The 13,566-nt window shown below is 44.1% G+C and overlaps 1 protein-coding gene across 1 annotated transcript in view; it reads right to left on the bottom strand.

Annotated features, from left to right (window-relative positions):
- Positions 1-222: 222 nt before the first annotated feature.
- The window catches only part of YWHAG (tyrosine 3-monooxygenase/tryptophan 5-monooxygenase activation protein gamma), a 32,972-nt gene continuing 19,628 nt past the window's right edge, over positions 223-13,566 (bottom strand). Inside the window, exon 2 of the mRNA XM_063456779.1 lies at positions 223-1,737. Coding sequence (XP_063312849.1) covers positions 1,081-1,737 — 657 coding nt within the window. The 3' untranslated portion in view covers positions 223-1,080. The remainder of the gene's footprint in view (positions 1,738-13,566) is intronic.

A 13,566-nucleotide genomic window follows, 5' to 3' on the forward strand; every position in this document is an offset into this window, starting at 1 on the left:
ATCCCTTTCTTTTGGGATGTAGATATGATTTAATAAATGTTCATATCTACAGGTTTTGTTACTAGGTGACACTTTCTCACTAATGTCAATGAACTCATGGGAGCATTATTAAAATTACACTGCGCACAATCGTACAAATCTTATGATAAATATTTGCAATGTTTGGACAAGTTATTATAATAACCCAAAAGGTAATCTTTGTTTAAAAAAAAAATAAAAAAAAAAAAAAAAAAAAAATACATATTTGATCCTAAATAACCTTGACAAGCTCTGTGTAAAGTAGTAAGAAGTCATAAAATGAACAGCAATAATGCGTTTTGTACTCATCTGGCAGTTAATCATATTAGATTGCAACAAGACTTTTTTTGAGAATTCAAAGAACAGCCATAAAATGTAATGGAAAAATATTCCAACATTACACTCTAAATTCAAGTTTTACCCTTTTCTGGTGTATGCACATTACTATATGTATCCACACATACACATATAAACACTTTAAACAAGGGTTAGAGAAAGCTGTATAGAATGTGAATATTAGTGAGAAAAACTGTACCATTTAAATAGTAAAATACCTAACCTTAATACTGTTCTTTCAATGAAGAAACTGATGCAAAAAAGGCAGAGTGCAGAAAGCCCACAGCAGCAACATATTATATAAATATGATAGCATGTAGGGCAAGACGTGCATATAGCCAACAAATAAATATAAAATAAATTACTGGAACCACAAAACTATTAAAAAAACAAAAAGCCATTCCGTTCAAGTTATTCCTACTCATAAAATTCTTTCTAAATATTCTAGCGATAACTTAAAAATTTAAACAGCTCCACTTGTATTAACTACAGAACAGTCCATGTGCCAGTGTGAGGCTGCCATTCCAATACCAGCACAGCCAGTCTAACTTCCACTCGTGGTGTTTTGGCAAAATGTCGAAGAGGCAATCAAAGACAGGTGGTAGGGTCTTCCCTGGGGAGGTTGTCCCTTCCTTACCCTCCCCCACCCTCAACCCCCCACTTGTGGGAAAAAAAATAAAGACTGCGGTAGTAGCATCAGCGTGCGGCTGCCAGTCCACTAAAGTCTTAATTGTTGCCTTCTCCACCATCATCATCCTGTTGATCACTTGTCCACAGCGTTAGGTTGTCACGCAGAAGTTGCATGATGAGGGTTGAGTCTTTGTAGGAGTCCTCATTCAGGGTATCCAGCTCTGCAATGGCATCATCAAAAGCAGTTTTGGCAAGGTGGCAAGCCTGCTCAGGAGCATTTTGGATCTCATAGTAGAACACAGAATAGTTAAGAGCCAGACCCAGCCTGATGGGATGAGTTGGCTGCATATGCTCTTTGCTTATCTCATGAGCTTCACTATATGCTTTCTCTGAAGATTCAACAACTGTTGCTCTCTTCTCACCAGTGGCTACCTCTGCTAGGTATCTGTAATAGTCTCCTTTCATCTTCAAGTAGAAAACTTTGCTTTCATACTGTGTTTCACTGCAATTCTTGATAAGGAAGTTATCTAAAAGGCTTAGAACATCTTGACAAACAGCTTCCAGCTCTTTTTCTATTTTTTCACGGTAAGCCCTTACCATTTCAATCTTTTTTTCATTGCCATCAGCAGAGGTCTTCTGCTCAATGCTGCTAATCACCCTCCAAGAAGAACGACGTGCACCAACAACATTCTTATAGGCAACAGACAATAAATTCCTCTCTTCATTCGAAAGTGGCTCATTCAATTCAGTTACCTGGGGAACAAGAAAAATATTATTTAGGATTCTAAAATACACATAAGATACATATGCTTAATATCAAAATATTTAAATTAATGCACTTAAAGTGAAATATAGAACTGCTCACTTGAACACACACAAATGCACAAAACAGTCAGTTCATATAATTCAATTCAAGTGGTTATACATTAGCCACACTGTGCATTGTATAATACAAAAACTCTTTGGTGCATCTATCGGCTTACACTTACTACATAGTAGTGGACATTATTAACCTACTTATTTGCTATGCTTAGATGACTGGATCCACCTAGCTTCTCTTTCAGGGGTAGATCATATGCAGCACAGACTCTCAGGGGACCCAGGCAAGTTCTTAAAATATATTGACAAGTTACACTAGGGCAATGCCAGGGTACTCCTCGAACCATAACCACTACAGTTGGCTGGAGTGGATATGGTACAGGGCTGTGTGCCTTTAAGAACATTCCTTTTTAAAGAGGTCCTCTAAGCTTGTGGGCACGGGCCTCTGGTTAAATAGTCTAGGGCTAGGCGGTTTGATAAAACCCAGCGGTCACACATCTGCAGCCAACCATTCTTTTCAACCTCACTAACATTGCAGTTATTACACATGTACATTATAAAGTGTGTCTAAAACTGGATGGCAGATGTGAGCTAAGAGAACAGGGAGCCAGTATGCCCATCTAGGTTGGATATTAAAGCTTTTTTTCACTGGACAAGCAGAAGATGCCTGGCAACATCAGGTCATGTAAAAAAATTCATAGACATTTTTAACAAAGCAAATTATGGGTCATTCCGGATAGCTTATTACCAAAACAAGTCCCTATTTCTATTTTTGTTTTTTTGTTTTTAAAAAATAGGACACTAGGCACCAAAACCAGTACAGCATAATGTGGTTGTCTTGCTGACTAGATGTTTGGTCCTTAAGAGGTTAAGGATGCATATTGCGGAAAGCTTACTTTTTTATTTTAAAATGGACACTATAGATACACAACAGTACGCTGTCCCTGTCCCCATTAGTCCTGCAATGTAAATCATTGCAGTTTTAGAGAAACTGCAATCTTTAAATTGCAGCATTAAGCCAGCCTCTAGTGGTCCCTCTGCTTGAGGACATTCAACATCAGTAAAAATCCCCAAAGGAAAGCATGGAGTGAAAGCGTTGGGTGAAGTCTGAGGAGGTGAAGCGCCAATGAAGATCGGCGTTTCAATCAGTTAAGTGAATAAAGTGTCACAATACAACTACAATAGTCCGCACACAGGGTTGACTCCCTATAGTTCATAGAAAAAAAAAATAAACACAGGATATGGAAAGTATGAAAAAAGGACAAACAAATGGCATTAGATTGAAATGGCAGCACTCATAGGTACTCGGGGGTTCAAGCAGGCATAATATATTTTACAGATGACATGTCTCCAAAAATAGCATAGATATCCAAGCTTTGTAAAAAAAATAGGACAGATAAATGAGAATAATAAATTGTCGCAATACCAGCTACTGCCAGACAAGGGAGAGACCACCCACACCACTACCTGAAAAACAAGTGATGCAAGTACCCAGGATGCGTTTCGCACCTCCCTGGTGAAAGCATATTTGATCCTGTAACTTTCAAAAACTCTATAAAACCTGTACATGGGGTGTACTGCTATACTCGGGAGACTGGACAAATTAACAAGAAGACCATGACATTCCTTACAACAATGTAGACACTCTACCTAAATCCTCCTGTAAAAGAGACGGAACGACTAGAAGATTATACGCAACAAGTGAACTCATGAAGACTCAGGAGATTAAGGATCCACCATGCAGTGCCCTAACGTCAATAAGAACCTATTCAACACTTCCAGTAGGAAATCCTCTCTTCCAAAAGTGTTTTCAGGATCGGAAGAACCCCAAACTTGAAAGTCATCTCCAAGGTCGAAAACTGACTCGTGTTTGGCCAGTACGGAAAGATTGGCAGAACCACTGCTCTGTCCGTTACCTCTATGAAGTCTTGGGAACAGTCTATAGGAGAGAAAAAATGTAAGCCCGGAGAAATACCCTTAGATAGGTAGTTCACGTTGAATAGTTGGTCTTTCTGTCCTTTACAGCGAGGCAAACCTGAGAATCCTCATGTTCTCCCTCTTTGCCATAAAGTCTATCCGGGCAAAATCACTCTGTAGACAGTGAACATGATCGGATCTATTTTTCTTAGGACCAAGAACGCTGGCACATAAGAGAATTTAGACGAGCGACTCAGCCTGTGGTGAAAATTACTCCTTCTATAGGCAAAAAGGACAGCTTCTGCTTTTTTCAAAGAGAGTCTAGGAGACAGAAATCCAAGATTTCCACACTTTGACCCAGAAGGGAGAATTTTCCACCGTAGCGGCTAAATCCGATTTTGCCCAGTTGACTGCAGGACTTGACTTACATCCCAGCAATCTCATTCCCTGTCCTTGTGGAGGAATTTTCACTTAATTAGTAATTGGACCTTTCCTTTATGAGAGCAGTAGATGCAGAGGAAACGTTTTAAGTTTAACACGAACCTTAAAAAAAAACAAAAAAAACACTTGTGTCCTGGAGAAGAAGAAAATACTTTAGTCTCCGTATCCAACCGTGTTGCTGTAGCGCTCTGCTGGCTACCCGAACATACTTAAAAGGGCAAATGTCCCAATTAGCAATAAGTAGCCAAACTCCCAAGTAGGGAATGCCTCTTTCCCTAAAATATGCTGTTATGGGAGCGTTTTGAAGAGCAATGAAATCTCTACAATCCACGTATTATGGCGTATTTTCAGAAAACTTTTTGAGGGGACACAATAGGGATATGTGGGAATATATCTGATCTATATACACCATGACATTCCTTTCTGCAGAATCAGTTACAGAAGCTTCAATTCTGAACCTCAGGAGAGGAACCAATTAATTTAAATTTATAACCGGTTTAAAGGAGTGATCAGAGATTGATAACCAGGAGATTCCTGAGGAACCCAACGAACTTCGTGGTTCACAGAGCCATATCTCAAACTCCTTGAATCCAACAGGAACACTGTTTCTGTAAATAGAGTATCAGATGTTTGGAAGATTATGGATTAGGCAGATTTGAAAAGAGCAAGCAATGCCCTCTTTAACTAGATCAAGCAACCAGTGATTGCAAGTAGGTTCCACTTAAAAGCCAGGAAAGAGACATTAAGATAAATGCATCCTGGGAATGTTAAGTGACTCCATCGAATGGTACTCCAGTCATCTACCTCAAAGGGATGAAGGGCCGAGTCAACCCTGCAGGGGAAATAAACGTGTGAACCCTCAAGAGTTGAACATGGTCTAAACCCACTGAGCTATCCACACTTAGTAAAGAAATATATTGATTTTTTAGAGCAGATACCGATAATCTGAACTTTCAGGCCAATAGCATGCCGATATTCTGTACATTTACCATTTTGAAAAAAATAAACAAATTCTAAAGGTAAATGCACAAAATACACATGCCACATGTAGTGGATGAAGTGTGTATACAATGCAGTGTGTGTGTGTAGTGTGGATATACAATGCAGTGTGTGTGTGTGTGTGTGTGTGTGTAGTGTGGATATACAATGCAGTGTGTGTGTGTGTGTGTGTGTGTGTGTGTAGTGTGGATATACAATGCAGTGTGTGTGTGTGTGTGTGTGTGTGTGTGTAGTGTGGATATACAATGCAGTGTGTAACGGACCGTTTCAGCATATGAGGGGTTAAATCCGTTTAGGCGATAATCCCCTTTTCTAGAGACAGGCACAGCTACTGCAGAACATCAGAACTCACGAGTTGGATACGAAATAACACTCCGAACTGGAACAGCTGAACAAGAAAAGCATACAATCGGCTTACACTCTTGGCAGTCAGCTTACAATCCAATCCCCCCCAAGAACGAGACGACACTTCATTTTGAGGGTTAAGCAGGAACTATAGACTGGGACACCCAGACTGGCTTTTATTTCCAACTCACACATACAGGCCACACCCAGGGGGAGGCATAAAAGAACCAATGACATAGATGTTACCTCCCACACATCCCCTCCCCTTAGTGTGACACATAATCCCATTATGCATACAGAGTAAAATATACTTTTACACAACTTTCATAACTTTAAAACCATACATCACATTCACATAAAAATACATATCCACAATCAATCCATTCAGGGGAACAACATATTAAAAAATGGCATGAATCCGACCAGGGGTTTAAAAGTTACTAAAAGTATCTTTTGGGCCCTTGCTTGCAGCATGGCACAATCTGGCCCAAACAGAAGTAAAACATCCCCCACAATGCATCCCGGCTTCCTCCCTTCTGCCCTGGAGATAATTGGAGAAGTAATCCAATTATCTAGGACTAGAGTCAGACTCCATTAACCACATGGTTGCAAAAAGACAGTAAAAGACATAAAATTACATACTGATACATTTAACACATAAAACACACATTTCTACATATCCCCAGTTTAACTGAACACAAATACCTACATAATATTTAAGACAGTATTACTGTGATATGTTACAAAGTCTTAAAGGGACATTAGTCCCAAAATGTCCACCGCTGATTTTAAAGGGCTAGTAGCAGCAATATAAATTATACATGCCCAAATATAGTCTTTAAAGTGCAATATGTCCAGGGGCCATAGTCGCAGGGTGGGAGGCTAGCAGCCAGGCTTCTCCAGCCCACAGTGGCGAAGTTGGTTTCGCCACAATTCTCCCCTTTACCAATTAGACTAACAGGGTATCTGACCTCCTGCCGGTCAGTGCCCTGGTTAGTCCAGCAACCCACCCACAGAACAGAAGTAGTAGAGCAGCCCACCCATAATAAACAGTTACTACACCTGGGTGAGGGAGAATTTTGTCCAAGTTCAGGTGTCTCCCCACGGCTGTGGGAGAGACTGATATGCTGTCTTGGTGGGTTGCTGAGGGGGCAGAGACCAGCGGTACTCTGTCCTGTTGCCAGCACTACCACGGGAGTAGTCTGGTGGGAGCCTGGCTGCTGGAGACCGACTGTCTCCCCTTTAGGTATATCGCTCTGTGGCTGGGGGACAGGACCGACCGTCCCTACCCCTGGGGCTGTAAGTGCAGAGACTACGGTCCCATCTGCCCAGATGTGGGGCTTAACATCTCCCCTTGGTGGGTTAGGCTGCCGCTGGAGAGAGGGTGTAACAAGCTCCTCTCTCTGGACGGTAAACTGCCGCTGGGGAGGGGGGTTAGCAGGCTCCTCTCCCTGCCACTCTCTCTGCTGGTGGAAAGGGGGACCAGCTGTCTCCCCTTTCATTCTCTTGTCCGGCTGCTGGGGTGCGAGACTGACTGTCTCTGCTCCCTGCAGGACACACTGCCGCTGGGGAGGATGGACGACACCATCAGCTCCCTGGGATAGACACTGCCGCTGGGGAGGATGGACGACACCATCAGCTCCCTGGGGCACACACTGCCGCTGGGGAGGGAGGACGCTGCTCTCCTCTCCCTTCGCTTCACACTGCCTTCTTGGCATCTCACTTTGCTGCTGGGGGGCAGGAACAACAACCTCTGCCCCCTGTAACTCAGCCTGCCGCTGGGGAGGAAGGACGGCACCTTCGGCTCCCTGGGACACACACGGCTGCTGGGGAGGATGGGCGACACCATCAGCTCCCTGGGGCACACACTGCCGCTGGGGAGGGAGGACGCTGCTCTCCTCTCCCTTCACTTCACACTGCCTTCTTGGCATATCACTTTGCTGCTGGGGGGCAGGAACAACAACCTCTGCCCCCTGTAACTCAGCCTGCCGCTGGGGAGGGAGGACTGCACCTTCGGCTCCCTTGGACACACACGGCTGCTGGGGAGGATGGACGACACCATCAGCTCCCTGGGGCACACATTGCCGCTGGGGAGGGAGGACGCTGCTCTCCTCTCCCTTCACTTCCCACTGCCTTCTTGGCATATCACTTTGCTGCTGGGGGGCAGGAACAACAACCTCTGCCCCCTGTAACTCAGCCTGCCGCTGGGGAGGAAGGACTGCACCTTCGGCTCCCTTGGACACACACGGCTGCTGGGGAGGATGGACGACACCATCAGCTCCCTGGGGCACACATTGCCGCTGGGGAGGGAGGACGCTGCTCTCCTCTCCCTTCACTTCACACTGCCTTCTTGGCATCTCACTTTGCTGCTGGGGGGCAGGAACAACAACCTCTGCCCCCTGTAACTCAGCCTGCCGCTGAGGAGGAAGGACTGCACCTTCGGCTCCCTTGGACACACACGGCTGCTGGGGAGGATGGACGACACCATCAGCTCCCTGGGCCACACATTGCCGCTGGGGAGGGAGGTCTGCAAACCCCCTGGCCCACTCTGATTCCCGCGGCAAGAACTCTCGCACTGCTTTCTTCACACACTGTATTAGCTCCTCTGAGAGGTTGGGTCCGCATATAGCCAGCACCGCGGTGACCTCTCTGTCATACGCCTCTTGAGTGTAGCTGGGTGCCATGCTTGCTCTGCTGCAGTTGGTTCCTTGTAGATAGGGGCGCTGTACGGGTACTGGCGTTGCCCTCACTTTGTAATCCAGGAATGGTGTTGTCTGTAGCTGTCCCTCTGGTTGTAGGAACGATCCCGCCGCTTGCCACCAATTGTAACGGACCGTTTCAGCATATGAGGGGTTAAATCCGTTTAGGCGATAATCCCCTTTTCTAGAGACAGGCACAGCTACTGCAGAACATCAGAACTCACGAGTTGGATACGAAATAACACTCCGAACTGGAACAGCTGAACAAGAAAAGCATACAATCGGCTTACACTCTTGGCAGTCAGCTTACAATCCAATCCCCCCCAAGAACGAGACGACACTTCATTTTGAGGGTTAAGCAGGAACTATAGACTGGGACACCCAGACTGGCTTTTATTTCCAACTCACATATACAGGCCACACCCAGGGGGAGGCATAAAAGAACCAATGACATAGATGTTACCTCCCACACATCCCCTCCCCTTAGTGTGACACATAATCCCATTATGCATACAGAGTAAAATATACTTTTACACAACTTTCATAACTTTAAAACCATACATCACATTCACATAAAAATACATATCCACAATCAATCCATTCAGGGGAACAACATATTAAAAAATGGCATGAATCCGACCAGGGGTTTAAAAGTTACTAAAAGTATCTTTTGGGCCCTTGCTTGCAGCATGGCACAATCTGGCCCAAACAGAAGTAAAACATCCCCCACAATGCATCCCGGCTTCCTCCCTTCTGCCCTGGAGATAATTGGAGAAGTAATCCAATTATCTAGGACTAGAGTCAGACTCCATTAACCACATGGTTGCAAAAAGACAGTAAAAGACATAAAATTACATACTGATACATTTAACACATAAAACACACATTTCTACATATCCCCAGTTTAACTGAACACAAATACCTACATAATATTTAAGACAGTATTACTGTGATATGTTACAAAGTCTTAAAGGGACATTAGTCCCAAAATGTCCACCGCTGATTTTAAAGGGCTAGTAGCAGCAATATAAATTATACATGCCCAAATATAGTCTTTAAAGTGCAATATGTCCAGGGGCCATAGTCGCAGGGCAGGAGGCTAGCAGCCAGGCTTCTCCAGCCCACAGTGGCGAAGTTGGTTTCGCCACACAGTGTGTGTGTGTGTGTGTGTGTGTGTAGTGTGGATATACAATGCAGTGTGTGTGTGTGTGTGTGTGTGTGTGTAGTGTGGATATACAATGCAGTGTGTGTGTGTGTGTGTGTGTGTGTAGTGTGGATATACAATGCAGTGTGTGTGTGTGTGTGTGTGTGTGTGTAGTGTGGATATACAATGCAGTGTGTGTGTGTGTGTGTGTGTGTGTGTAGTGTGGATATACAATGCAGTGTGTGTGTGTGTGTGTGTGTGTGTAGTGTGGATATACAATGCAGTGTGTGTGTGTGTGTGTGTGTGTGTGTGTGTGTGTGGATATACAATGCAGTGTGTGTGTGTGTGTGTGTGTGTGTAGTGTGGATATACAATGCAGTGTGTGTGTGTGTGTGTGTGTGTGTAGTGTGGATATACAATGCAGTGTGTGTGTGTGTGTGTGTGTGTGTAGTGTGGATATACAATGCAGTGTGTGTGTGTGTGTGTGTGTGTGTAGTGTGGATATACAATGCAGTGTGTGTGTGTGTGTGTGTGTGTGTAGTGTGGATATACAATGCAGTGTGTGTGTGTGTGTGTGTGTGTGTAGTGTGGATATACAATGCAGTGTGTGTGTGTGTGTGTGTGTGTGTGTAGTGTGGATATACAATGCAGTGTGTGTGTGTGTGTGTGTGTGTGTGTAGTGTGGATATACAATGCAGTGTGTGTGTGTGTGTGTGTAGTGTGGATATACAATGCAGTGTGTGTGTGTGTGTGTGTGTGTAGTGTGGATATACAATGCAGTGTGTGTGTGTGTGTAGTGTGGATATACAATGCAGTGTGTGTGTGTGTAGTGTGGATATACAATGCAGTGTGTGTGTGTGTGTAGTGTGGATATACAATGCAGTGTGTGTGTGTGTGTGTGTGTGTGTAGTGTGGATATACAATGCAGTGTGTGTGTGTGTGTGTGTGTGTAGTGTGGATATACAATGCAGTGTGTGTGTGTGTGTGTGTAGTGTGGATATACAATGCAGTGTGTGTGTGTGTGTGTGTGTAGTGTGGATATACAATGCAGTGTGTGTGTGTGTGTAGTGTGGATATACAATGCAGTGTGTGTGTGTGTGTAGTGTGGATATACAATGCAGTGTGTGTGTGTGTGTAGTGTGGATATACAATGCAGTGTGTGTGTGTGTGTGTAGTGTGGATATACAATGCAGTGTGTGTGTGTGTGTAGTGTGGATATACAATGCAGTGTGTGTGTGTGTGTAGTGTGTGTGTAGTGTGGATATACAATGCAGTGTGTGTGTGTGTGTGTGTGTGTGTGTAGTGTGGATATACAATGCAGTGTGTGTGTGTGTGTGTGTGTGTGTAGTGTGGATATACAATGCAGTGTGTGTGTGTGTGTGTGTGTGTGTAGTGTGGATATACAATGCAGTGTGTGTGTGTGTGTGTGTGTGTGTGTGTGTGTGTGGATATACAATGCAGTGTGTGTGTGTGTGTGTGTGTGTGTAGTGTGGATATACAATGCAGTGTGTGTGTGTGTGTGTGTGTGTGTAGTGTGGATATACAATGCAGTGTGTGTGTGTGTGTGTGTGTGTGTAGTGTGGATATACAATGCAGTGTGTGTGTGTGTGTGTGTGTGTGTAGTGTGGATATACAATGCAGTGTGTGTGTGTGTGTGTGTGTGTGTAGTGTGGATATACAATGCAGTGTGTGTGTGTGTGTGTGTGTGTGTGTGTGGATATACAATGCAGTGTGTGTGTGTGTGTGTGTGTAGTGTGGATATACAATGCAGTGTGTGTGTGTGTGTGTGTGTGTGTGTAGTGTGGATATACAATGCAGTGTGTGTGTGTGTGTGTGTAGTGTGGATATACAATGCAGTGTGTGTGTGTGTGTGTGTGTGTAGTGTGGATATACAATGCAGTGTGTGTGTGTGTGTAGTGTGGATATACAATGCAGTGTGTGTGTGTGTAGTGTGGATATACAATGCAGTGTGTGTGTGTGTGTAGTGTGGATATACAATGCAGTGTGTGTGTGTGTGTGTGTGTGTGTAGTGTGGATATACAATGCAGTGTGTGTGTGTGTGTGTGTGTGTAGTGTGGATATACAATGCAGTGTGTGTGTGTGTGTGTGTAGTGTGGATATACAATGCAGTGTGTGTGTGTGTGTGTGTGTAGTGTGGATATACAATGCAGTGTGTGTGTGTGTGTAGTGTGGATATACAATGCAGTGTGTGTGTGTGTGTAGTGTGGATATACAATGCAGTGTGTGTGTGTGTGTAGTGTGGATATACAATGCAGTGTGTGTGTGTGTGTGTAGTGTGGATATACAATGCAGTGTGTGTGTGTGTGTAGTGTGGATATACAATGCAGTGTGTGTGTGTGTGTAGTGTGGATATACAATGCAGTGTGTGTGTGTGTGTGTGTGTGTAGTGTGGATATACAATGCAGTGTGTGTGTGTGTGTGTGTGTAGTGTGGATATACAATGCAGTGTGTGTGTGTGTGTGTGTGTGTGTGTAGTGTGGATATACAATGCAGTGTGTGTGTGTGTGTGTGTGTGTAGTGTGGATATACAATGCAGTGTGTGTGTGTGTGTGTGTAGTGTGGATATACAATGCAGTGTGTGTGTGTGTGTGTGTAGTGTGGATATACAATGCAGTGTGTGTGTGTGTGTGTGTAGTGTGGATATACAATGCAGTGTGTGTGTGTGTGTGTGTAGTGTGGATATACAATGCAGTGTGTGTGTGTGTGTGTGTGTGTGTGTAGTGTGGATATACAATGCAGTGTGTGTGTGTGTGTGTGTAGTGTGGATATACAATGCAGTGTGTGTGTGTGTGTGTGTGTGTGTGTAGTGTGGATATACAATGCAGTGTGTGTGTGTGTGTGTGTGTAGTGTGGATATACAATGCAGTGTGTGTGTGTGTGTGTAGTGTGGATATACAATGCAGTGTGTGTGTGTGTAGTGTGGATATACAATGCAGTGTGTGTGTGTGTGTGTGTAGTGTGGATATACAATGCAGTGTGTGTGTGTGTGTGTGTGTAGTGTGGATATACAATGCAGTGTGTGTGTGTGTGTGTGTGTGTGTGTGTAGTGTGGATATACAATGCAGTGTGTGTGTGTGTGTAGTGTGGATATACAATGCAGTGTGTGTGTGTGTGTGTAGTGTGGATATACAATGCAGTGTGTGTGTGTGTGTAGTGTGGATATACAATGCAGTGTGTGTGTGTGTGTGTGTGTGTAGTGTGGATATACAATGCAGTGTGTGTGTGTGTGTGTGTGTGTAGTGTGGATATACAATGCAGTGTGTGTGTGTGTGTGTGTGTAGTGTGGATATACAATGCAGTGTGTGTGTGTGTGTGTGTGTAGTGTGGATATACAATGCAGTGTGTGTGTGTGTGTGTGTGTAGTGTGGATATACAATGCAGTGTGTGTGTGTGTGTGTGTGTAGTGTGGATATACAATGCAGTGTGTGTGTGTGTGTGTGTAGTGTGGATATACAATGCAGTGTGTGTGTGTGTGTGTGTAGTGTGGATATACAATGCAGTGTGTGTGTGTGTGTGTGTAGTGTGGATATACAATGCAGTGTGTGTGTGTGTGTAGTGTGGACATACAATGCAGTGTGTGTGTGTGTGTGTGTGTGTAGTGTGGATATACAATGCAGTGTGTGTGTGTGTGTGTGTGTGTAGTGTGGATATACAATGCAGTGTGTGTGTGTGTGTGTGTGTGTAGTGTGGATATACAATGCAGTGTGTGTGTGTGTGTGTGTGTGTAGTGTGGATATACAATGCAGGGTGTGTGTGTGTGTGTGTAGTGTGGATATACAATGCAGGGTGTGTGTGTGTGTAGTGTGGATATACAATGCAGGGTGTGTGTGTGTGTAGTGTGGATATACAATGCAGGGTGTGTGTGTGTGTAGTGTGGATATACAATGCAGGGTGTGTGTGTGTGTGTGTGTAGTGTGGATATACAATGCAGGGTGTGTGTGTGTGTGTGTAGTGTGGATATACAATGCAGGGTGTGTGTGTGTGTGTGTAGTGTGGATATACAATGCAGGGTGTGTGTGTGTGTGTAGTGTGGATATACAATGCAGGGTGTGTGTGTGTGTGTAGTGTGGATATACAATGCAGTGTGTGTGTGTGTAGTGTGGATATACAATGCAGTGTGTGTGTGTGTAGTGTGGATATACAATGCAGTGTGTGTGTAGTGTGGATATACAATGCAGTGTGTGTGTGTGTGTGTGT

This window comes from Pelobates fuscus, chromosome 1, assembly GCF_036172605.1.
Source record: "Pelobates fuscus isolate aPelFus1 chromosome 1, aPelFus1.pri, whole genome shotgun sequence".
In the NCBI taxonomy this organism is placed as follows: domain Eukaryota; kingdom Metazoa; phylum Chordata; class Amphibia; order Anura; family Pelobatidae; genus Pelobates; species Pelobates fuscus.